The sequence below is a fragment of the Natator depressus genome, chromosome 6, assembly GCF_965152275.1.
Source record: "Natator depressus isolate rNatDep1 chromosome 6, rNatDep2.hap1, whole genome shotgun sequence".
Classification (NCBI taxonomy): Eukaryota; Metazoa; Chordata; order Testudines; family Cheloniidae; genus Natator; species Natator depressus.
Window position 1 is genome coordinate 116,585,927 of NC_134239.1, and position 26,512 is coordinate 116,612,438.

The 26,512-nt window shown below is 41.7% G+C and overlaps 1 protein-coding gene across 1 annotated transcript in view; it reads right to left on the reverse strand.

The window, feature by feature from the left end:
* The window catches only part of SYNE2 (spectrin repeat containing nuclear envelope protein 2), a 264,558-nt gene that overhangs the window by 229,473 nt on the left and 8,573 nt on the right, over window positions 1–26,512 (reverse strand). The window contains exon 2 of the mRNA XM_074956361.1: window positions 10,606–10,734. Coding sequence (XP_074812462.1) covers window positions 10,606–10,684 — 79 coding nt within the window. The 5' untranslated portion in view covers window positions 10,685–10,734. The remainder of the gene's footprint in view (window positions 1–10,605; window positions 10,735–26,512) is intronic.

Sequence of the window (26,512 nt, forward strand, 5' to 3'; positions counted from 1 at the left end):
AAAGGGTAGGGGAGATCACACTGTACCAGCCCAGCAGAGGGAACAAACTCTATCCGCAAAGTATGATTTTCATCCAGATCGGGAGGGCCAGTAGTACGATCTCCACATCACTGACACAATGCAGGACGCTAGGAGAGGGTGCAGGCAGAGTGACCATGCACGGGGCCCTCTGCAGCCCCAGTGCACCAGAAAGGGAGTGTCTGCTTGAGGAGTGAGCAGAGGAGGGGTTTGGGGATCTGCACTTACATAGATCCCGAGTCCCAGAACTCCTACATATAGGGTGCAGAGGAGTAATGGCTATACCACCCATAGGCTGTCTGTGACCTATCCCTCAGGTTGGGAATTGGTGAATTCCAAAGCCCCCCACCTCACAATTCCCAACACCATTCCCCAAACAGCCAAGCTTTGTGAGGGGAGGGATGCCAGCCCAATACCTGCCTGGGAAGGGACAGGGAGAGCTGTGTCTTGAAGGCTCTCCCCTCCCTCATGTGTGAGGGGAAAGTAGAGCAAAGATGGCCTGACAGAATTGTCCAAGACCGTTCTGCAGTCACTGCAGTGTCCTGTGCACAGCTCCAGACTTGTGCCTGCCCCTACACAGCCTTCAACAAGAACTCCCACTATGAAGTAGAAGGTGACTGGATCTGAGAGCAATGGGCTGCTGGTAGGAGGGGCTCTGTGGGCACTGAAAACCTAGCAACCATCTCGGGGATGGAGTTATCTCTAACCATGCAATGAGTCCAGATTCTAAACCGGTAGGCAACTGGTAGAAACAAAAATGTTAGCAGAGGGGATCATTTGAAACTGAACAGCCCTTGTGCCCCAAAGCCTTCCTGCTATATGACTGCACAAATAATCCAAAAGATAAATATGAGAGAAGGTTTGTTCACTTGGCACTGCAGGCCAAATGCAGAATTACTCTACAATGAAAATCCAGCAATTCCCCTGTAGAAAGATCCCAGAACATATGCCCACAAAAAAAGCTTTACTGCTCTGCTTGAGAAAATGAAACCCATTTCACACAAGTGTAGCAAGTACTTTTATTATGTTCATGGAATACAGCTAACACAAATTCCCATGCCAAAGCCCCAGTCTTGCATCAGGCTTTACTAGCATCTAACTCTGCACCCATACAGAGCTCCATTAAGTGAGACTCTGTACGGACAAAGAGGCAGAGCTCAGTGCAGGATCTACACCTAAAGAAGTAGATAGCTAATTCTGGTTCATATTTCTAGATCATCTACCAAAGCCTTAATACTAAATCTGCCCAGAATTAAATATTCATATTCTGCACATCAAAATAATACTTTGCATGATACATCTAAACAATCTGTCTGTGGTTCTCCATAACCCATCATGCTTTGTATCTAGTATTTGTAATAGTACTACCCTGACTCCACCACAGCCAAGTATGTAGCACTCTATTTTCTCTCGTGATTATATTATTGTTCACTGCATGCAGAAATAGAATATCAAAATAATTTTTGTTTTGAAAAAGGGATAACATTAAAAACATAAAACACAGAAATACAGCATTTGAGGCAAATCATAATCACTACTGCTCTAGGAATTAGGTAAACAACACCAAGATATCGGATTCAAGTTAGCACATAAGCAAGCCACACCCCCTTGCTATATTTCAAGCTGCAAAAATATCATGGAGCCTTTGCCAATTATTTAACTGAAATTTGAGTGGGTGGTGGCTACTGACTGTAGCAGGCAAGCACGGCTGGTATTTCTACCATTTGAAAAGGAATGTATACCCAAGACTCAATATTTCACTGAAGCCAGTGGTTCCATCTCCCTTCTTGCCCCACCCTTAGCTCACACACACTGTGCTGTTGCTGAGCCAGAGAACTAGCTTTTGGGCCTGATTCTGAGAGACAGTGAGGCGCATTAAGCCCTTTGCACTTGTCTTTTGCCTCTATCAGGCCAGTGGCTTCTGATGTTCATGTCCAAAAGTGTTACACAATATGGGCCTGATCCTGCAAATATTTTCTCATGGGAATAGTCCTTACTTAGGCAACTAGTCTCACATGTTGAACTGGGGACAGGTAATTTAATAATCCATTTAATGGTGTCAGATATTCTCCCCCCTATGCAGGGTACATTGGCTCCCTCTACTCCCCATCCCTCCTGCTCACTCTCCTGCCAGTTGTTCCCAAGGGAAAAACCTATGGTGCAGACCCTGCAGCCTACAGCTGCCACTGTGCCCAGACATCATGAAAGCAATGCAAAGATGGGGGTAAGGAGTTCTTTCTCCTTTCTACACCCTGTGGGGCTGCGTAAGGATTGAGCACATATCTAGCCTACAGCTTAGTTTACTTTCCTGACCCATAAAAAGAACTGTCATGAATCAATAACAAGCTCCATTACAAGAATAGCCAACAGTTCACAGAGCTCTTTGGATAGTAGCCAGGTGTAGTACAACATTCAGATCAGTATACACACATCTGCCCACGCACCCCACACATTCTACTCTAGACATGTTCCTAGCAGAGTGGCAGATGATTATTTCTTCATTTTTACGGTGAATGTGTATTTCCGCTAGTCTAAGACTCCAAGGCTTTAATGATTTATGAAAGCTCAAATTCTTGTATCTATCATGCGGTTCATTAAAAAGGATTTTTATTTCTAGGAGTATGAATGAGTTCTTTGTTGGCCATTTTAATAGGACTCTAAACGGCCTTGGATTTATCTTGCCCTAGTTTTCAAAATGTAACTGATCCAGAATAAATAAAGCTATCCAAAAAACTAATACAGCACTTCCTTCATCCCTGGCAAAATCAGTGCCCAAACTTACCATGCCAGAAAATGGAGCTGATGAGACAAACATGCATCTGACAATATGAGAACACCTGAAAAATCTCAGATTTATTTTCTCTTGCTTTTTAAAATCAGTCTTTAAAGAATAACTTTTGGGGGGGAACAATAATAATTAATCTGTTACATACAGCAACTGACGCTAAAGAGTAACTGTTGGACACTTACTAGTGTGTCTTGACATGGACAATCACAGCCACTACTTAACAGGCTAATCAGTAAAGGCTAGGTCACTGGCATGCGATCTAGTACATAGTATAGGGCAGTGCATTGGTGAACTGTTTCAAGAGCATCCCAAAGGAAAAAGTGAGAGTCAAGGAGTTGCAATCTCCCAGCTGGTCTCCCCGCTGCTCCAGGAAAGGAATACTCTGTGATAGGTATAGATCTGTCACAGCACACACACTCAGGTATGTCTACACTGCATTGTAAGCCCAGGGTTTGAGTTCAAGCTCAAATCTAACCCCCCTTCCGTCAACATACAGATTGCACTCACCCTGGGCTCAGACCCAGAATACCAGGACCCCACGGGGGTGGAAGTTCCAAGCCTGAGTCAAGCCGGGACCCAGGATTCAAGCCCTATTGCTTTGCTGTGTAGACACAGCCCCATTGGGCTCACACTCTAAGAGTCCACCAAAGCTATCGCACAATCCTAAGGACTGACTTTCTTTGTCCTCCGGACAGTCTAGTTTAGTGGACAGTCAGGTTTTATCATGCTGCACCATGAACAAAGGGATGGAATGGTTACATTTTGGGAGGGTGCTAGAAAGTCTGGGATATGGGTGGTTGGACTCAGGCATACATAATGCAGAGTAGACTCTGGAGCCCCAGATTGTGACCCACGGTTCAACAATTCCTAATCTGGGGTTTCAATGAGTGTAGACACTCAAGCCCTAGGTTAACAAACCCAGGGTCTGCTAACTTGATTCTACTAACCCTGGATTTACATTGCAGTGTAGACATACCCTCAAATGCTAGTGTAATTACACCACCAGGCATGTGGAAGGGGAGAAATCTAAGTTATGCCCTCTTCCCACCTTCTCCCATCCTTTCCTGCACAGCTGCATAAAGGTGGGACGTAGCAGCACTGAAGAGCCTGCTTCTCCCTGCACGCAGGAAGTGGTGGTACAGTGCACCAGCACAAGATGGCCACAATTTGGCCCTGAGTGCTTGTCAAAACATTCTGATACAGTGAACATACTGAACAGGTTATTCATTAGCAGGATCTCTGGGATATCACAGCCAATGAAGTATTTGATACTGCATGATTTTTTAGAGATATGGATTTTAAACAGTTAAATTACATTATTTTAAAATAACTGAACCAATCCTGCAACTTCATTTATTTCTATCTTATTACCATTTTCATTTGAACAGGTAGAATTACCTCTAGCATAGCCTCGCCCATCCCCCTCCTTTTCACAGTTCCAGTTAGCTGCAAGTGCTGGGTAAGTTCCTGCACTTTTAGAAAAATAATTACACATTTGCCATATGGGTGGAAATTCAAAACAGTGATTTCTATTTATTCCGTTCCTCTCCACCAATCAATGCAGTTTCATTCACTCCTAATAGGAAGGCAGAAAAAGAAGTCTCCAGAGCTGATGCTAATGTCCACCCGTACAGTGTTATGTTATCAGTCAGTAATAAAGATACTTTCATCAAGTTTTATGAGCCTGTCCAAAGCCAAATGAAGTCAACAAGCGTCTTTCCATTGACTTCAGTGGGCTTTGGATCAGGCCCTGTGTGTTCAAAGTGCTGCACAGATATTAATCATCACATCACCCCTCTGTGCAGCAGGTAAATGTGAGCCCCTGACCCCAAACCACCTACTTATGACCTCCCATTCCCAGAAATTGAAAGCAAATTCTCCAGCCCACAGACACCTTCACCAACTCAAGAAGACTCATTATACTGAGCTTTGTGATCGTTAGGTTTCTATCTATCTAGATATCTAAGGTACTTCTATGTGCCCCATTATCATCGTACAGTATCTGAACCCCTCTGTCTTTATTTATCCTCACAGCATCCCTATGAGGTAGGCCAGTGCTATTATCGCCACTGAACTAAGGCACAGAGAGACTAAGTAACTTGCCCACGGTCACACAGGACATCTCTTCTGGAGCAGGAAACCTCCTGCATTCCAGATTAGCACCCTAACCACTGGACCATCCTTCCTCTTTACTGGGGGTAGGGGAGTTTATTTTACTCATTTTCAGTGTTGAGTTTTGGCTCTTATAATACCAGGTAACTTCTTAGACCAATTGTTTTTATAGGTTTACTTGAAAAGTGAAAGAAAAATACTCATACAAACTTTTTTAGCACATCTCATTTACTGTTTGCATCCTAAGCCCACATACCAAAAGGCCGCATGCCATGCAGTTGCTATGTGCAATCAAGAAGTGAACTGCAGTATGCCAGGATACTGGGATTTACAGCAGACACCATAAACAGGATGTAAATTTCACTGTAAGTCCCCTGATAGGAACTTTTCCATTTTTAAAAGTGACTCGTGCAAAACAGAGCCAGTGTTGTTTAATGGACTCTTTCCTATTCTAGTTAAAATCCAGAATCCCTAGTTGTAATAAAACAGCAATCTGGATAGACCAGGGATTAGGTTAGATCCCAGAGGATTACCATCTAGGAATTCCCAGTTTGAGCAATCTCTGGAATACCAAGTCCACCTGACAGGTACATACTCATGCAAGTAAAATAAAGGCGATACAGATAAGCAGAAGGCAATTTTGGAAAGACGCATGTACTCTAATATAAAATGCAGAAAAAATTATCCACTTATCACTATTTGTGAGGTTTCAAGTAAACAGAAAACACACTGTTATTCTTTCTTCCTAATCATTCAGGGACTATTCAAAACATTTGAATTAAATTAAATCATTGCAATATGTTAAATTATTAAACACACCTAAAATAGTTTCTGCTCTCATCCTCTTATATTATCATCCTTTTGGGTACCATCAAATATTAATATATACATGTCAATAAATAAAGAAAACAACTGAGCACCTACTCTGCTAATGAACTGTTGAAAGGCTACATCCTTGCATTTGGTATTTAGCTCCTAAATGTAACACGCTGAAAACCTGCTTTTTTTTTTTCCAACCCTCTCATCCTCCCTAAACTATTTGTGTAGTGGAATTTTGCGGTCCACTGATGCTATGACACCCAACATGATGCAACCTACTAAAAAGAACACATTACTCCCATTTATGCAAATTTGCCACCACCAATCAACTCTACAAATAAAAAAAAATTGTAACTTGTACACTCCACTGGCCATACACCATCATTTTAATCCTTTTCTATATTCCATGAAAAGGATAGAGCAGCGTATAATTGGAGAACTCAACAGCATATTTCATATTCAGAGATATCCTGTCTTTATTTCTATTATCAACACAGAATCACAGGGTTAAGTGGCTCTCAAATGGGTTAAGAAGGGGAATTACGCTCCAGTGCTGGTGTTCAAATTGGCTCAGCAAGCACGGAAAGTAAATTCTGTATCCTGCCTAGGCTTGTTCAGCAGGGAGCTCACACCTACCACCCCTGTGCATCCAGACTTTCCTGCCAGGAATTAGTATTGGAAAAGGTGAGCTGGGGAAAGGACCAGGTGTGTCCTTTGGGACACTTACCAACCCATCCTAACCTGCATCAAAGAAATGAATAAAATGTCCTGCTGCAAATAGAGAAAAGCTTCTAATCAGCTCCAGATACTAGCCCAGCTGCCATATCTTACTGCTCACCTCCACCACACATACACCCCTGCCCTCACACCCTCTCCTCATTTCAAGGTAACTTCTGGATTACATGAGAGCTGCTTCGCCCAGTAGCTCCCAAACCTTTTACCATTGGGCCCTGCTTGTATCAAAGGAAATGAGCCCAAGCCACCCCTCCCCATGTACTAGAGACATTTGCATATAATCGTATACCGGCCTTTTGTGGCATACCTGGGTACTAAAGGGCATTGAGCAACGTGGCCTTACCGCAGCACAGCTCAGCAAGGGAGAGGAGCTGGTTTCTATGCCCACAGCTTGTCTAGAGAGGACAAAAGTGACCCAAACTGAAACCTGAGAGCAGCCTGTAAGTTTCTCCATGGGACCAGGCTTCCAGCAGAACAACTACTGGGAGAGGGCTAGGCAGCAGACTGCCCCTTGCACCACCCTGCCAACAAAGCACGGGGGCAACTGGCTGCTGCCTCCTCCCTCACTGGTATCACACTGGTTGGGCATCTGCAAGGAGGATGCGAGGAGAGCAGAGGAAAGACAGCCCCTGCTGTCAGTGGAATGGCACCTGGCAGCCAGGAGCAGTCACTGCAGAGGAACATCTGCTCAGCCCTTGCAGCTGTGCTGAGTGCATGGGAGAACCCTTAGCTGAAGCTGGAAGAAGGAAACACAGAAATCTAACACAAAATCCCAGGCAGCCATCTTTTAGTTATAAGAGTGTAAATAAACAAGTGAAGCAAGAGTTTTAGGTCCCACCGAAACACTGCACAGGAGGCCAGGCCCCACAGTTTGCGACTGTCTGATTTAGGCACCGTGTATAAATACAATAGAGGCAATATCCTTTTAACTAATGCATCATGTATTGGGCATGATCTCCAATACACTCTGCCCAGGCAGGAGTAGCCCCTCATTTATTAAACACTTCCTACATGAATGATAAATATTGTAAACATATACCCAGTCAGTACAATGGGTCCAGTTCCAGACTTGGCTGCATCCCCTTTAAGTGGCTATGCAGAGCCACCACACATTAGAGCAGTTTCGGAGGCTGCTCTAAGGTATGCTGCATGCCACATCGGACCCTGCAGCAGTACAGCATATTGGAGGTGTACAGCATTGACAAATCTTGTGATTTTACTAAGAGTCTCTCAAGAGTTGGTGTCTTAAAACCCCAGCTGCTGGAGTCATGTGATTACATACAAATCTCAGCTTTCGTTTAAAAAATAAATAAATAAGTAAAACTTTTTAGCCCTCCCATGGTTGTGGAGTAAAGCTTGAAAACATGACACTCTAAAGACTCAAAAAACTGAGAGCAAATATATGATTTATGAGATTTTTAAAATCTCATAATTTTGGAGCAGGATTTGTGAATGCTTGGGACTGGCAATACTGGGTGTAAGGTCACCTTTGCACCATCCTTCCCACTCTCCTCACCTCCTGTGTTGTACCTAGAATCTGATCCAACATTTTCAAGCTTTATTAAACTTAATTTATATCTTCTTAAACTATCTAACTACAAAGACTGACTCACTATGAACCAAGTTACCTTTCTTCCTTTTACATATAGTTTTCTTTTACCATGTCTTTTCTTCTGTGGTCAAGTATGACAATTTTAGGGGAAGTTGCCACACCTTGAACAATTTTCCTTTCTAAAAGTTCAGTAGCTAATGCAGTGAATGCAGAATGCTGACATTAATTTAACAAATTAACATTAACATTAATTTAAACAAAAGTTCGTATTATAATCTTGATGGCCATGGGGTGTGACAACCTGTAATTTTAATATTTCAAAATCTTTTTGTAGCTCTGCATGTTGTATATCACAGAGTTCTCATAAAACACATAAAAACCATCACTCAGTGGAGCTACACTGATTTTATACCAGCTGATTATTATGTATTTGTATTGTGGTAATACCTAGGAGACCAGGTCATAGACCAGAACCCTATTACACGAAGCACTGTAAAAACACAGAACAAAAAGATGGTCGCTGCCCCGTTAAGTTTACAATCTAAAATGAATTGCTCATCTAATCTAAACTGAGAATTTGGTCCTTACACATATTAGTAGAATGGTTAAATATTCCTTTGACACTATTAGAACTATTGCTTGGCTGTGACCAAGATTGACTGAAAAAATTATTGACTTTGTCCCTATAGCAACCAGATTAGATCAATGTTGTGATGTCCTTGGATGCCTTCCAGGTAAAGTAATGTACTGACTTCTGAATGTATTATCAAGGCTAGTCACCCAGACTACATGCCTGCTCAGTTTTTTTCTTTTTCCAAAACTAAAAGATACACACTAGTTTCTTTTAACCTGTGCATTATACAAAAGTGAACATAAATCACACAGTTAAGAATTAAGATTTTCAAAAATAACATCCTAATGACAGACTTCTAAGTCCATATTTAAGCACCTAAATAAGTGATCTGATTTTCAGAAAGTACTGAGCCCTCACGCTCTGAAAATGAGCCCTCTCTAAGGTGTCTCAAGCTGAGTACCCAAAAACTGACAAACACAAAATCTCCAGACACTTTGCAAATCTTACTTATAGAAGCTTAACTTTAGGCTTCTATTTCTGAAAAACTCTTAGCTTTAGTGTTTGCTCTTGAATTTCCCTGTTATTCCCACTTGCCATCTGTTATTGAGGATCTACTGATTTCAAGGCTAGTGGTTTCTGTCTACTATGTTAAGAAATATGTCTTTAGTGCTTCTAAGCATATATTTCCAGTTCTGTAATTCTGCCCCAAAGGTTCTACCAGGGTCTCACTTCTTATTCCGTTGATGTATTCTGTTGATGTATTCTGACTGTAATGAAGTCAAGTGCAAAAGGAAAAGATATCAGTTAGAAAGAAGTTTAGCTTTAGATCATTGTAAATAGTAATTAATCACAATTCATAGCTCAAGAAATGTTTGTGCAGATCAGGATGACAGAAGACACTTTGCAGATTCGTTTTTTGCACCAGGTTCATTTGCCTTCAATGTTTTCCCTCAAATAAATCAAAGAGTAATTTCACCATAACTGAGCCATTGAGAAATCCTTTTACTGGCGGTGATGCAGCCCGTTTCCCCCTACAGCAGACAAAAAACTGAAAAATCAGCTTTGTAATGGACTTGATCCTGAAATCAAGATCAGTTTTTGCATGCAGAAAGACTGTAGGATTGGCTATCAAAGAAACCAAGCAAGGAAACATAGCATACCATAAACATTTAAACAAAACTCCCTATTAATGTGCAAGACGAGTACTGCTATTTCAAAAACACATTTCAAAATTTATCCAAAGAGACAAGTTTAGGGGGAAAGAAATGCTTCTCAGTCCTGCACACTCCAACAAATGTTTAAGCAACCTTTAGCTTTATCATTTTTAGAGCCCATTTCTGCCTCCCTTACTCAGATTGACCAGCACCTTATGACTCAAGTAGTCCCATTGAAATAAAGGGGACTGCTTGCTTTGTAGTGTGTGACTCAGTGTGAGTGAGGGGGGCAGAATCTGGTCTTTAATGAGTTTGTGGGGAAGCCAGAGAGATTTTATGCTCATTGAGGCCCTGAAATATATATCCACAGGGGACGGAGACAAGAAATAAGAAGAAAATGCAGCAAGACTAAAGTATTATCTAAAGCAAAGACTCTTTAGTGCTTTCCACTAATAGCACATAAAAATTAGGCAAGCAAAGGCATTTTTTAATTTGCAGAGATACATAATAGATTATAGGAATTGTGTAACCATTTAATATTTTCCTTGACAATTGTTTACAGTAACATGTGTTCAGCTACAGAAAACATAAGAAACTGTGAGAAAATCTGTTCCAAAAAAGGCAATGACTGTAAATACCATGAAGAAAAGCTCAGTACTGTGTTTCACTTTCCAGTTGAAAAGCCTCTGGCGAGATATTTACAGAAGTCTGTGTACAGTACAGAAATAAATGAACTATATCTGATACTATTTTTATGTTTCATTGGATTTCAGATTTTCACTCAACTTACTCACAGCCACAGACATTTGTCAAAAACTGTCATGAAAAGTTACATGAAACTTGCGTAACTTACCGTGCAGTGAAATCTGAAGATCATCTATTTCCGTGGAAGATTGCTCCTCAGCTGATGGAGATGATTTCTTGCATGCCATATTAAACTCCTTGAAGATTGTATCATTCCCACATTATTTCATCTGACAAACTGAAATGAGAAAGAAAAAGAAAAGTTAGGAGATCAGCACCTCAGGAGAAAGCACCTGTGTTTTCATTAAGAACTGGTGCTCTTAAATGCTATAGTCTGATAGGAGACATGCTTTATTCTTTTTCCTGCTAAGGTGTTTCCTTAGCTTATGTAGAACAAAGTGACTACGCCTACTTTTTGAATCATAAAGTTATTGTCCCTTGGCTCTATTCAGGTTATTTCTAACGGCTGGCTGAACTCCAGAATTCAAATCATGGATTCAAATGTGTCTTGTCATAAAAAGGAAAGCACTGCAATTAGAAAGATTCAAAACACTGTAGGCTTTTTGTAGGAAATCAGGTTGACAAAGGCTCATGTACATTTGTTACAGACTAACCCAAAAGGTTTTCTTTAAATCTTTATATTTTACAGACTTCTTTTCCTGCTTGGTAATTGTTAGAACAGACTGAAAACAATAGCAGCTGAGCTTGCAAAGATTACACAATTAAAGTGTAACAAAAAAGGTGATGGTTGACATAACAGAACAATCATTCTTGCTGTTCCTATCTGTATCTTAGCTACCCCCTTCTCCCACAAAGTCTATTTCTCACAAAGGAGTTTTATTTTCTAGCCCTCGTTTTTTCCCTTCTGTGGACGCCTCCCCCATCTCTAATGCCATCTTAGAGAACAATATACAGTATCCTTTTTAAAAAACATAGTGTTATGTATGTGACTCTAGTAACTACATTGTTTAACCTGACAGTGGGAGAAAAACTGGCCTCTCAAATACAGACTGATATTTTTATCAAAAAGTTAAAAAATTAAATAAAGTCAAACAGGTCTGATCTTAAACAAACTCTGTTCACAAACAACAGTACATTTTCAGCACCAAGTATAACGAGTGGCATTCCCAATTCTTATTATTTATTAATATTTAGTTTTGTGTATCTAAACTCCTAATCACTATGCTGAAAATTAACCTCTCCTTTCTGTGTTTATTTGGTTCGAACAAAAGGCTAACATTTAAGACTGAGAAACACTGAAAAAGCATTCTGCCTTTCTTTCCTACATACATAGGTGCTGGAACTATGGGTGCAGAGGGTGCTGCAGCACCTCCTGGCTTGAAGTGGTTTCCATTATATACAGGGTTTACAGTTTGGTTCAGTGGCTCTCAGCACCCCCACTACACAAATTGTTTCAGCACCCCAGCCTACAGAATCTTAAAAGAATGTTCAATCAAGAAGAAAGCTTGCTCCCAGTTTTCAGTGTTCCTTTAAGAGTGAACGCCAAACCTCTAAAAACAAAACAGCTGAAATCCCCAAACAATGAGAGGATATGTATATACTGAATACCAATGTTTCCTGTCTTCCATGGGCCTATTTCATGAGGTGACACTACACTAAAAGCCAAAACCTGTTCATCTGACTCATATGACATTGAAGTCAATGTGCTTGTGAACATGCGGAGTAGGATTTGGCCCTAAAGTTCTACGGTGATTATTTTTCCAATGTATTTAAAAGACAAAAGGTGTTTATGGAAGTCTCAATAAAAATCAAGACATTTTAAATGTTAAAGAGAAAGTGTAATGCAGCGGATAGTGCCCTAGATTGGGAGCAAGTAGACCTGGGTTCTATTCCCAGCTGTGCCACTAACCTGCTGTGACACACATCATGTCACACTCTGTGCCTCAGTTTCCCCTCCCACCCTTTATCTCTCTTGTCTATTTAGACTGTAAACTCTTGAGGGCAGAAAACTCTCTTACTATGTGCTCTCTAATCTCAGGTGGTGTCTCTAGGTATTACTATAGTACACATAAATTAATCATAATAATTTTAACCAACCTATACTGTACTTGGATTTATTACATATCCAAAATGAAAACCCAGTGCAATATCTGCCTCATAAATTTAGGGCTAGATTGCAACCTTCTTACTCACATGGAGTAGCATCTGACTCCAAAAATAGTACCTTTGACTTCAATAGGACTTCACTCAAAGTAAGATATTATTCAGTGTGAGTAACTGTATTATATCTAGCCTTAATAAATCTACTGCACACACTAGGTTAATAAGATTGATTGCTATTGCTTTCCTGTTCCTATTAAATATTTCCTTTTTTATTTTACATTTACACTGATCCTTTTATTGGATAACTATCTGACACTATTATGTGTAGCAGTTCCTTATAACAGAATGTATTAAAGGGTAAATTATGAAAAAACTATGTTTTAAAAAAAATTAAAAGCTTTTGAATGGCAGTGTGCCATTTCAGTATGGATAGAAACCTCAGCTGAAGAAATTACCTTTGCCTTTCCATCTCGCTTGAAAGTTCAGGAAAGCATTTAAGCTTCTGTAAGTATTGCCAACCCCATGAGCTCAAAAAATCGTGAGTCAAACTCAGAAAAATCATGGGACTATCTTCAAAATCATGAGAGGTAGCAACACTGTTTTAAGTCCCATGTCCCCAGTGAGACTTACGTACATGCTTAACTTCAAGAGAGATGACCAGATAACGGCGCTTTCCTAAACAGCCTTTATGACTACATTCTGGACTCCGAAGAAAGGAGAGTCTGAGATAGATTTAGAGGCTTCACCAGTGGAGATTTCAGAGCTTTAAGTGTATAATTTGTATCACTGCATTTTGTGAGTATATTTTTATTTACTCCAGAGACAGTCATGATATTTAATTTTATGAAAAAAAAAAGAAGTTACCAAATGTAGAATCCATATGATTTATAGTGGAGATGATGCTATTCTCAGCAAAATCTGTGTAATTATGCGTTATAATTACAAATTAATTTATCAGTTTAATAATGTGTGTTTGCAGTAATTACACAGGTTACCTGTGTAAACATTGTGCACTTCGACTGAGTCTTCCTATGGGACCCAATCCTAAAAATCCTGAGCTCACACAGTGGAGCTCAGAGATGGCCAAAAGTGAAATAAGGGCCACAAACCCATGCAGCCAAGCTACAACCTGCTGGGTATGGGTGTAGAGTGGATGACAAAGCCCTCTGAGCCACAGCTGTATTGGTTCTCTCCTTTGTGGATCCATGCCCCCAACATGCCCCCTTCCCCGCACCTTGCAGGGTCAAGATCCACAGCAGAGTTCTTCCCATGTGGAAGTGACCATGGTACCATCCAGCACACAGGGCTTCTACTGCGTTTGGTCCAATGTGCACGTTTGTGATCTCAGGATTAGCACCATGGTTATTAAATAACTGGAAAACAATCCTGCCTCCAGTGAGCCTGAGAACGTTCTATTGTTGCTGTTATAATTTGGATGCATTGTTTGAGCCTGATATTTCTAAACCCCGTAGGTGTGTTTCACTTGTCATATGCTACATGCAGATTTCCAAATCTGGGACTGATGTGGATTTAAAATCATTGGGATAATGGAAGTAAATGACCCAGCTCCTAAAAACTTAGGTCTTATATACACAGGGAAATTTACTAGCATAACTATACCAGTATAATTACATTGCCAGTAAATTTCCCCATCTAGACAAGTTCTAATTAGATTAGAACTCATACACAGACGATTATATTGCAAAGTTGTGGGTAATATTCTTACTCTCTGCTTGTTTATTTATAAGCAACTATTTCTACGGTGCTCATTGCTATACAACTAATACGTGGCAGCTGATAAACTAGTTTGGCTGCACACATTATGTTGATGTTGCAACGGGAATTACAATTACTCCTTTTCTTTTTAGTCATTCCTACTGTGGATCTTCAGATTGCTTGTTCTTTTTTTCTCTTCTCTTCAGTGCCACTGATTATTTATGACACACCCAGGAATTCTGAAAGTATTTCCCTCTGCAGAGGCCTCTACATATAAACTCAAGCCTGATCCTAGCAACAGATTATTATTAAACATGAGTCCAGTTGGAGCAGATGTCATGGATAGAAACAGCTGATTTTTGTCTTTAGTGTTTTTTTCATTGTAGAGTTCTATTTGCTGCCTAATAATTAACAGAGATCTTTTATATTTTATTTCTGGAATACATTAGAATAGAATCAGTAGTATCTATATCTATAATGAGTTTTGAGCTCATTTCTCAATGGGAAATTTTCAAGATCATGTCATTATATATGACAGAGACTTCCCATAGACATCACAACAATTAAGGTTCTATAGGTATTTACATTTTCATCCAAGTTCTGATGGGTTGATACATCTTTTGTTTTAAAGTAATTTATAGCATGCTGAGATGTGACCTACAGGTTTCTGCCTCAACATTATATTTACCATTTTTCAATAGGTTTACTTACATGAAAAATCATCAGGGGGTTAGGTATTTTTACATGCACTTCTCTGAGACCCTTGCAACAAAACACCCTCAGCAGGGTGGACTCCTGCTCCAGACTGAATGTAAAAGTAGTTCATTTCCAGGGAAAAATGCTTGGAATGTACCCAGGGGCTTCTGAGGAGATATTGTCTTGACAACCTTTCCAGTTCTACAGCACCCAGCTGGAACACTTCTTCATCGTAAATACACAACTCCCTTTCCCCAAATGATATTGAGCCAGTTCCTCAGCTGGTACAAATCAGCTAGTTCCACTGAGGTCAACAGAGCTACGCTGATTTACCCCAGCTGATGCTCTGACCCATTACCTCCTTGACTGGCTTCATTTTCCATGAAAAATAAAACATGTCACATACTTTCATCATTCAATAAGCAAGAATTCAACTTCTTCCAGGAAAGTTAAAGGTAAGATTTAAATCCATTAAAAGCACGTTAGTTCTGAGTAGCACAGTCCCCATGTTTTCCCAAGAGAAGTAACTGCTTCCCATCAGGACTCTAGCCACCCCAAAATTGGTAGTGAGGATGGTCATGACTGTGTCCCTACTCCGCACAAGTCCCTGCTGCAGAGGACAGTGTATCAAGCTCTCCATTAAACTGTGCTCCACATGTGAGTTGGGAAGCTCTGAACCATCGGAGACAACTTTGCCTCTTCCCTCAGAGAAGTGAACATGGAAAAGTTCAGACATCCTAACTAGTTCTGCTCAGGCACAGTGGAGAATCAGTTGGGCTCTAACTCTAGATCTAATCCTGTATCCCATACTCACATGAGTAATTATTTATGAGAACAGTCCCATTGAAGGTTAGCTGCATGGGTAAGATTACTAACAGGAGTATGAGTTATAAGACTGTCCCTTCTATGATTACTTTATTTACGAGAACCAGCAATGGTACGTTTTTTCTTTCCCAGAGGCTTCCCACCAATCCGTTTATAATCCTGGCAAGAGTCCAAGCAAAACATAGGGCTATACAAAGGCTATGTCACTTTTTAAGGCCAACAAATGTTACTTCTTTGTTTTGGTTTATATACAAATAGTGCTTCCTGTTAAAAAAGTACAACTGATCTTCTCATTAAATTTATCAGACAACAATGTGTGCTTTAAAAAAAAAAAAAAAATGTATCTTTCCTGATAGTCCTTTTTGTTAAACATATTATCACCAATTTCAGCAGGAGAATTACATACTTTAAATTGCACTAATGCTGCATTTTTAAAGCATGTTGTTGTTTTCATTAAAAACGCTGAACTTTCACATAATATAGGTCCATTTTCTTTAAGACTGCACATAATGTCTCTTGTTTAAATGACTGTAATCGTTCAGGTTATCACTAGCTGCTGAGACTTTCAGTCATGATTTTTTAGAGAGACTGTGAAATTTAATTATTTGAGGTCAATACACTAGACCAAGTTTTGCCCTAAAAATGCATGAACACAGCTCCTAAATACATCAATCTGAAGGCATCCAAGGCCAGAATTTGGCCCCCAGAGAAATGTGTGTTCTATTTGGCTGTGTTCTATTTTTAGAGCTAGAGTTTACCTCAGATGTATTTCCTCATAACTAGAAATCCAGAAATGGAGCCTATATAGTAGTCTGATAAACCTGAATTTTCAATTAACCTGCAGTTACCCTCATTCAGTTCTCTCTTCTTATTAGTAAAGAACACAAAATGATCAGAGTGACTGTAACGGTCTATGCAGTAACTCAAAAAAGAGACTGATGCCGAGAGGTGGCTCAGTGGGTTAAGGGCCCTCTCCTTGAGGGAGCAGTAGAGTGCAGGAAGTCTAGGGAACTGAGGCAAAATCCTGGCCCCACTGAAGTCAGTTGGAGTTTTGGCTGGGATTTCACCTCTGGAAACTACCATTCACAGCTACAGGGCCTACACTGCACTTACGCATTGTGCTGAAGCCTCTGGATACATGAAAAATGTCCTTGCCTGACTCATTGCTGCCCTCCAGAACAGCACATTCAAGGCCAAAATGGAGATACTTTCTCCAGTGCACAGCAAGTCCAAAGGCTCCCTTGTATAGCTGCTCTGCCTGTGACCCCTTCCCACTGCATGGCATAATGCAGCCAAAATGCAGGCCATCCCATTAAATAAAACATTCGTAAAGGGCTGAGGGGAATAGTTACATCATTAAAAAAAAGTAAAAAACATGGATGGACATAAAATCAGTATTGGTCAGCTGAGAAAAGTGGGACGCTCCAGGAAATTTGATTTCATCTGACTCCTTATATCATGTTCCCACCATAACAACAGAAGTGTCCTTGATGTACAGCCACATGAGCAACTCTTTATACCCTTCTCCGCAGTGTCGAAAACCTGCCTCATTTGTCAACATTCAGAAGGGAAGAGGGAGGAGGATTCTAGGACCGTTATGGTGACATTAACTCTCACTTGGCAGCTTGACAAACCAAGATAAACAGGAAAACGTAGCCTATTTTGATCGAGCTTATTTCAATAAATTGCTCTTTTATTTAGAAACATTTCTATTCTGCCTTTGGGATTACCATTCAAATTGCTTGTTTATTGTCTTAACAGAGACCCAGGGCCTGAGTCTCATTTACACAAGGCCATTTGATACCACTGATGGTGTAAAGGGCATTTAAAGTGGAAGAAAATGATAATTACTTCCACTGTACATTGTCAGAGTGCTGTAAAAGGGCATAAATGTCAATGAGAATCAGGCACACAATCAAGGTTGCCTTGAAAATGGTACAGATTTTTCCTTCCTGTTTTTTTTACGATAAAGGAAGCAGTCTAATGGTTAAAATGCAGATTATTCTGCTGGTGTGAACCAACACTAACCAGGGCAGTGGGTTTCTCTCTGAGATCACAGATCTGTTTTTGGAAAGAAAGATCTTTCTGAATGTCAGTAACCTGTTAGCAAAATCAAAAGAAACAAGCAGTGTGAGGTGATGCTGGAGAGACTGGGGTGGATTCATGAACCAGATCCTGGGATTGTCCCTGGGACCCTGGGTCTGTTCTTCTAGAGAGCAATATTCCTGTAAATTGCAGCACACTGTTGTCTCCTAAGAACAGAGCAGACAAAGCAATCAAGGGTGACAGGGAAGGAAAGGGATGCACAATGTCATGCTCACTCACAGCCCAAAACAGAGCAGAGAGGTCTCATGTTAGGCCTATGTGCCTTGACAGAGATCAAGGATTGTTTAGATTGCTATTTAGAACAGAAAAGAGGCATCACACTGCAAGCGGTTCTTAGCAAAAAAACTCTTTGGTAATGTTTGCTGTTCAGTATTAGCCAGAGAGCAGGAGATCAATCACAGGAGAGAGAGATTGGGAAAGTAAAACTCAAACCAAACTTCCTGAAACTTGATGAGAAAATTAAACTTTAACTGTAGTAACAGGTGCTGAATTGACAGCCCTGGATTCATCCCTTATGGACGGTGTCCAGTTCAGGCTACAGCAGTGTAAACTTCCTCCCACCATCCCACCAACATATATGAACTCCGATCTGGAAGGATTACCCCGTAGGAGTAAGAAATCACTTAGTCTTCACTAGAATACAATTCTTTCTGGTGAGAATTACACCAAGAGTGAAACTTAGGGCCTTATTTTCAAAAGGCTTCTGTTCTGTGGACATACTGTTTGCATACAGACCATCGCTTTCAGGCATATAATCTGCATGACCAAACATCTGCACGCAAAATGAGAGTCCATTTGACAAGGATGACCTTAGTGCTTATGATGTGAGAAAAATCTGTGTTTCTACAACTTATCTAGGTAGATTTTCTCCACCAAGTCCTTCAGCACTGTGAAACAAAGCACTTTTGTTTAGATAACTGATTAAGACAAAGTAAAACAATGTATCCGTCTCTGCTTTCAAGGAATTTGTTGCTTTTTAATTTTTTAAAACTTTAATTCACAGAATGGTTTCAAGCTAACACAATAACTTTTTTGGTACCACAAAAGCCAAGCCAGCCACTTTTGGTAACAATATTAAGATGACTAAGAGATGACAGGTCAGCCCAACTACCTACAGAAAAGGAACTTTATACTGTACTAGAGCTGTTATGATAAGTTATTATAATACACAAAATACTATCTTAAAAGAACAATAAGTTTACAAAGACAAGCACTCGAAAGATAGGAAATGCCATATTTAAGGTTGCCTCTGCAATCTTAATTTTCCCCCCTTCTGCATATGCATTCTGATACAGTCTTTAATTACATAACCACATGCTATAAGCCTTAACTCTGATATTTCCTAACTTTTGAGTGTTTGACTTTGCAACCTTAATGTTCTTTTAATGTAGGTTTTTGCACATCATTTCCTAGGTTTTTAAAAAAGCAAACTGAAAAAAAACAAAATTCTACCACGTGCAACCATACTGACCATCACACTGGTCTTCAGAAAGTTCGGAACCTTTAGATCCACAACACAGATCTCTGCTACTTGAGCTAATGGAGTAACTGATAGCAGTATTAGATTGTCATCCTCTATACAGATCAGCCATTAGAGAGGAATGAGACACACTGATTGACAGTGGGTTTCATACGTATTTGCAACCAGCAGAGAACTGCTGAGACTCAGGAATTCTGGATTCACTTCCAGGTTCTGGAGGGGAGTGTTCTTTTGTGGGCACAGACCCCATCTGCTCCTGTTCCTAGTCTTTACTTATCCCAGTCTCTTTGCTTAGGCAGTCCCAGCCTCAACCCCCTGGGGCTCCTCATTCTATTTTCAGTCTCTTTGCCCAGCCCGTACCAGGCTACTCATCCTAGTCCCAGTCTCCCTCCCCTTGGCTCCACATCCCAGTCTCCCCCTAGGCTTCTTGCCTATCCAGCCTTGTCTCCCCCATCCCCAGCTCCCAATCTTCCCTCCTTGCTCCTTATCCCAATCTACTCCCTCTTCCTCTGCTGTCCCCTGTCCAACTCTTGTCCCCACTATTCACCAGCAGGAGTTGCGTTGAGAGTACAGGAGAAACTCCCTCCTCCCATTTCCTGTACCTGTTCCTGCTGCCGCTGGGAGCAGCAATAGCAGGGAAAATATCCTGCTCAGCCCATTGCAGCCTTGGGCTCAAGCATGCCCAGTGCCGACAGATTTCTTGGAAAATTTAGCTGTCAAACTCTCAAAAGTCTCTATGGAACAAGTGCGAATGGAGATTTTTCAAAGGCTGATAACTTGGCCAAATTTGGACTTTTCATGGAAAAGGCATGTGGCTGACACCAGCTACATTTCAAATCCCTTCTCCAAAGCACCGAGGTGCAAGAACTTCTCAATGAAATAGTTACCAGAACTTTTTTAACATAGGCAAAACAAGATATTCTCTCCCCCTCTTCCCCCCTCACCCTCCCCATCTCATTCTGCAAGATTCTGAACCATTCTTGCTGAAATGTTCCAGGAAAAAAAAAATCAACTTGAGGCAGTCACCTGGTATAGAAAATTTCTGCCCAACAATTTCAATTAGGCAAAGTTGTAAGCAATTGAAAACAGGACAATCGTAAGTACAGGTAATGCTACTAGCCCTACCTACAATTAGTATTACAGCAAGGCCTGGACACCCCAATGGGATCAGAGCCCCACTGAACTAAGCAACATACACACAAAGACTTAGGGACAGTCCTATCCTGAAGGGAGTAAAATCTATATCAACAAGACAATTATTGTTCCCGTTTTGCAGATGGAACACTGAAGCAAGGAGTGATTAAATGACTTGCTCAAGATCATATACAGGAAGTCTGCAGCTGAGCCTGAAACTGAATCCACATCTTCTAAGTCTCAGGTCAGTGCCTTAATCACAAGACCATCCTTTCTCTCTGCAAGTTGCTTTATTCTTAGAGCCAGGTCAGATTTCTTCCGATGTTGCCAAAACAGGACAAATGTCTACAGATCTTGTGCGTCTCCCTCACCAAAGCATATATTCAAGTGTCAATGTTATAAAGCATGAAGTTATTTGTCAACAAGCTCAGTCAAGCAGTACAAAAAGTGTGTTGTAGAAACAGAGCTACTGTTCCATTCTTCACTGATATTGTTTGAATGAATGATTCTAAGACTCAGAAGGCCATGACTGACAGTGGTACCGTAGACAGACTCCAGTGTGGGAATTTTCAAAATTATAATATACATTTCTGCATGTTTTCCAATTCATTCGTTTTGGGAAAGCTGGGCAGAACAAAGCTCTGGTAGCAATTTATCATGACAGTGCAGTAATCTGGCATGTGAACACTGTCTCACAAATCCTTACTAATAGGATATGCCTCCAAACTTCTTCGAAATCATGCATTGCTTTCCCACTGAATATACATGCGGACTAGCTTTATTGAGAAATATTTGAAAGGAGGAACATAGTGACGAGAGTTGGGGAATTGGGAGTCAGCTAATCCCATATATTTGAAATATGAATTTTGACAACTATATGAAATGGTAGCATCAGACCACAGGTGAGTTCTGTGAAGACAAAGTCAACACAGACCACTGAAAAGAGATGTAATTGTTCCTTGTGATGGGGCAGAGTGGCCCCGCACTGGTATCGCAGGGGTTAACCCTTCCTTCCTGGCAGAGGAAGCCCCACCCCGGAAGCCCTGCTGGGCATGCGCCAACTGGAGAATAGTTATAAAAGCCTGCAAAGGTGCTCAGTCTGGGTTGGCCACCAGAGGAGAAGGAGGCACACCGCCAGCTTCTGAGGAGGGACAGCCAAAGCTCCCGGATCCAGGGACCAACCAAGCCGGGACGCACCCGACTTCCCAGACGGAGGTCCTGGCAGGAGGGGACGGACCGGAGGACACCCCCCACCCGGATGGAGGAGACAACATTGAGGGTAGGAAGTGACCCAGGGGCATTTTAGAGACGGGCAGCATTACAGCTGCTCTGACACTCGGTGTGTTGCGGGCGGATCCCCGCCGAGCTAAGCACAAGGGGAAACCCCGCCACTAGGACAGCCCTGGGTTGGGACCCGGTGGAGAGGCCGGGCCCGGGTCCCCCTACCCACCCACCCCCGCCATTGGGATACACTTCCCCGCCTGAGAGGGAGTTATGTGGACTCTGGCTGTTGGGACGTGTGGGGCGACTTATCTAGACTCCGGCCGCTAGGCCACACCGTCCCGCTTGCGAGGGGGATTGTGTAGACTCTGGCCGCTAGGCCGCACTGCTTCAACATGGGGAGCGATCTATATGGACCCTGGCCGTTGGGCCGCACCGCCCGATACTCAGAGCGACACATGGACTCAAACCGTTAAATCCCGCTACCCCGACTAAGGGGCAAGCACAGGGAAACCAGCCACTGGGCCACATTGGAACGCCCTTACAGGACAGGCATGGAAAAGTAAGAGTGGCGAGGCCCCAACACCCCATCCACCCCTGCCACAAAGGGGTGCTGCGGTGCCGGACCCGTCACACTCCTCAAGGAACAGCACTCTCCATGGATCACCACTTACCACAGACATCTGTGCTGCAAAAGTGTCTGGTTTCTCCAACTCAGAAGGGCTCTTCAGTGTGTATTCTGGGAAGAAAATTCAGATTTCCCACAACTTCAAAATAGGGCCAGCTGTGCTGCTTTTTCCCCACTGTTCGCCACTACATCTGGACCACAGAGGTTATTAGTTTTCATTGTCTTTTCCTACAGGAAACAGAATTTCCCCTGTGACTGGTGTATTTCACTACTAACACCCCCACTCGAATTTGTGTAACAAATGGTACAAGTGACCTGGCACACATTTCTTTAAAAAAATAAAAAACAGCCACCCCAAAACCTACCAGTCTGCTGACTTCTTTGGCACTGTGAGTTCCGTCTCAAGGGGTTGATTAAAGTGAAAAACAATGTCTGGAAATAACTAGGATTGATCCTTTCTAGTTTTTGTGCTTAGCTTTGTAGAATGGCTTTCTTCCAGTTCTTTCTTTAATAGTTCGTTCATTTTTATTTAATCCATTCATTTAAGGACTTGACTTCAGCTCGTCATTCATTTTGCCTCTTGGTGAATAAGCACAGAACCCTCGGGCACAAAGAAACTTTAGAATCAAATCTTGACTCAGACAGCATTTTCCTTCTCCTTTTTACTTTCTATTTACTTCTGTCAAGTTCTCTGTCTTTCCCCAGAATGAGGTGGGAGAATGCACTTGTATTTGTCTGGAATTAGAACTGAACAGGATCTATTTAATGCGCAGTCTTATCTCAATAATACATCCTGAGGTATTAGCAATGTGTTTTGTGGTAGAGGAGAGTGAAGGGGAAAACACAATGAATCACTGGTGTAGATAATTTAAAAACAGAGGTTTTTCTGAAGTGGAAACAAGCACGGACATTAGGGTTGTCCTCCAGCAAGCATTATTTTGATAGACATCGCCTGATTTACGAGGGCAATAGTAGATAGCAGTGTTGTCTAGTGGTGGAGGCACCGGCCTGGGAGTCGGGAGACGTGAGTGCTATTTCTGGCGCTACCACTAATCTGCTGCGTGACCTTGAAAAAGTCACTTTGCCTTTGTTTACCTTCCCTATCCTTTGCCTCTGTCATTTAGAATGTCAGATCTTCAGGACAGGGATTGTCTCACACTAGGATCTAATCCAAAGCCTGTTAAAGTCAGTGGAAAGATTCACAATGAATTCAATGGGACTTGAATCAGGCACTACATGTTTGCACAGTGCCTAGCACAGTGGGGCCCTGTTCTCAGTTTGCACCTTTTAGGCACTACCATACAACATATAATAAACAATATATGATTAGGGAGATGGTCATAGCTTGAGTTACACCGGTTGGATTGCTGACCTATAGCAGAAACAGTAATGTGTATGTGAGGACCCCAGAACAGATCATTTTAGAAATTGGTTGAGATTGTTTATACCTAGTACTAACGTTGTTTGAATATTTTATTGTTGTATTTGAATGGTTTGTATTTGTTGTTTTTGTTAATAGCTATATAAATTATGTAATGAGAAACATGGGAGCTGCCCCTCTAGAAACCAGATGGGGACACTTGGAGTGGGCCCTTGAAGGGGCCATGAGCAGTGCATGCTGCTGTGGTGGGAAGTTATAATGACAATAATACCTAGCTCTGAGCTCGCGCTTTTCTGGACTTAGCCTCGAGGCAGTTCCGAAGGCAGGTCAGAATTCAAAGAATAAATAAAGTTCTTCAAAAACTGAGTCTTGTCATTTAAGGTGTACCATATACACTAGCTGCTCTGTGCCCTGGGTGGGTGGAAGTAATTTCTTCTCACACCTCCATCATGCTCTTGTGAGCCACGAAGTTGGGAGGTGTACAGTGTCCTCTCTCACAAAGCATACTTCATAGTCAGCTCCGTGCTGGGCTGTCTGCCGTAACATTACGCTCAGACCAACAAGATTAGACACATCTGAAAGTACATTACTCTTTTTTGTCTTTCCACTTTGTTATTGGTCACCCTCCTGTCCCTGTTCTGACAGCCAGAGTGCTTTAGGAAAAAGGCCTTTTCTCACATAAAGCTTCTTTTATCTGTCCCTCCCACACTTCCATAACAATAATTGCAAGGGCCCCCCCACCTTAAATAGTCTTTCCTTAAATAGACTTTGCAGCATGGTTTTAGAGCTTCTGAGAACTGATTTTGCTCTTACCCTACCCCACTCCACAAATCAGATGAAATTGCCCCGAACCACTACAGCTAGACTGTGGAGGTATTGCAACCTCCATGTTAGGGGCAGTGTGTATTATGCTGCCCCAGAGCAGACCAGGGACCAAAGTGTGACACAGAGAATCAAAACTCTGTCCTTGGTTCCCTTTTGCTGTAGGGGTGAGATGTGATCTATACGTGCCTTTTTTTCCATCACAGCTTACTTGCCCCTCCATACATACTCAGCTGAGTCTGTCTACACCCTGTGGGGAGAAGGGAAGACAAAGCTTCACCCACAGAGGCTGCTCTCCCTTCATGCTGTGAGATCCACAGTACAGATGATCCACACAGAGGATTTAGAGGTTGTCCTCCTTACACGCCACCACGGATGCATATCCAGGGTCACAGTTTAGCCCATAACATAGTAATAATCACACCATTTTCCAGGACAACATCAACAATCACAGTTTGTACTAATGGGTCTTCACATGGCTCCACAAACCCATTCAGGAAGAACAACATTTACCACACTGACCACAGAGCCATTTGCCTGATTGTGTTGATTGTTTCCATACCTGGCACTGTGCTTCCAGCAGCACAACACCTTTCTTCTCAGAGTCCTGGCCACCCGTGCTTTTGGTGTGGTGCCACGCAATGTGGTCAGTTGCCAAAGATCAAGTCACAGATATTTGTCTTGTGCAGATGTTGTTTCAGAGTATCTTTGAAACGTTTCCTCTGCCCTCCACCCTAATGGTTACCAGAGCTCAATTTGAAACATATAAGTTGTTCTGATAGACAGGTCTCAGGCATATGAATTACATGACCAATCCATCTCACTGGGTGCAAATCAAACCAGCCTCAATACCAACTGAACCAGCCTTTGCCGAGGCTTCCATTTTGGACATCCAGTCTTGCCATTTTATGCCCGGCAGTCACTGTAGGTGTTGCAAATGGAAACTGTCAAGCTTTTTAATGTGCTGTTGATAACAGGTCCATGTTTGACATCTGTAGAGCAATGTCGTGAGGACAATAGTGTTGTACACTTTGATTTTTGTCCACTGACAGAGTCCATCCATGTTGCTTCCAGATTCAGTGATACAGATTACCATACGTAGCGCTGGCTTTCTTAATTCACTCATTCACTTCATGATCCTTATCACTTCATTACTTGATAAAGAATCTGTTTGACTGCTTAGAATGTGGTACCTTCCAAGGTTACTGATGAATCTTGGTAAAGCTGTTGAGGAGCTGGCTGGTATACAACCTGTTTTCATTTGACTTATGGTAAGGCCCAAGTTACGAACTGCCACAGCAAAGTGGTTTGTAAGATCTTATAGTGCTGCTTCAGGAGTGTACCACCAAAGCAGAGTCATTGGCGTAAAGCAGCTCCTTGATCAACACTTCAATCACCTTGGTATTTACATATAGACAAGAGAGATTAAAAAGCTTGCCAGTGTAAAAGTGTATAAAGATGCCATTTGAAGAGCCATGGAAGGCTTCCTCTACCATCACAGCAAAGAACAGACCGAAAAGGCTCGGAGTAAGAACACATCCTTGCTTCACCACATTCATGATTGGAAATGGGTCTGTAAGATCACCATCAAGACATTAACTCTTCCAGCCATGCCTCCACAGACTAGCCGTATGATGTTGATAAATTTGTCAGGACATCCAATTTAGTGAGCAATTTCCAGAGGGCAGGGCAGTTGACCATAGTAAAAGTATACAGTCAGATCGAGAAACATGAGGTACAAAGTTTGATGCTGTTCGTGACATTTTTCCTATAAAATCATGTCAACATTGCTCCACTGAGCACAAAAGCGGCACTGTGACTCAGATATAACTTTGTCAATAACTTGGGCCAGAAGCCAGTTCAAGTGGATCTTACTGGCCCCTAGTGATTATGTGACGCAGGCAGTGGCTTCTGAATCAGTGGACAATCTTCAGAGGCATCTT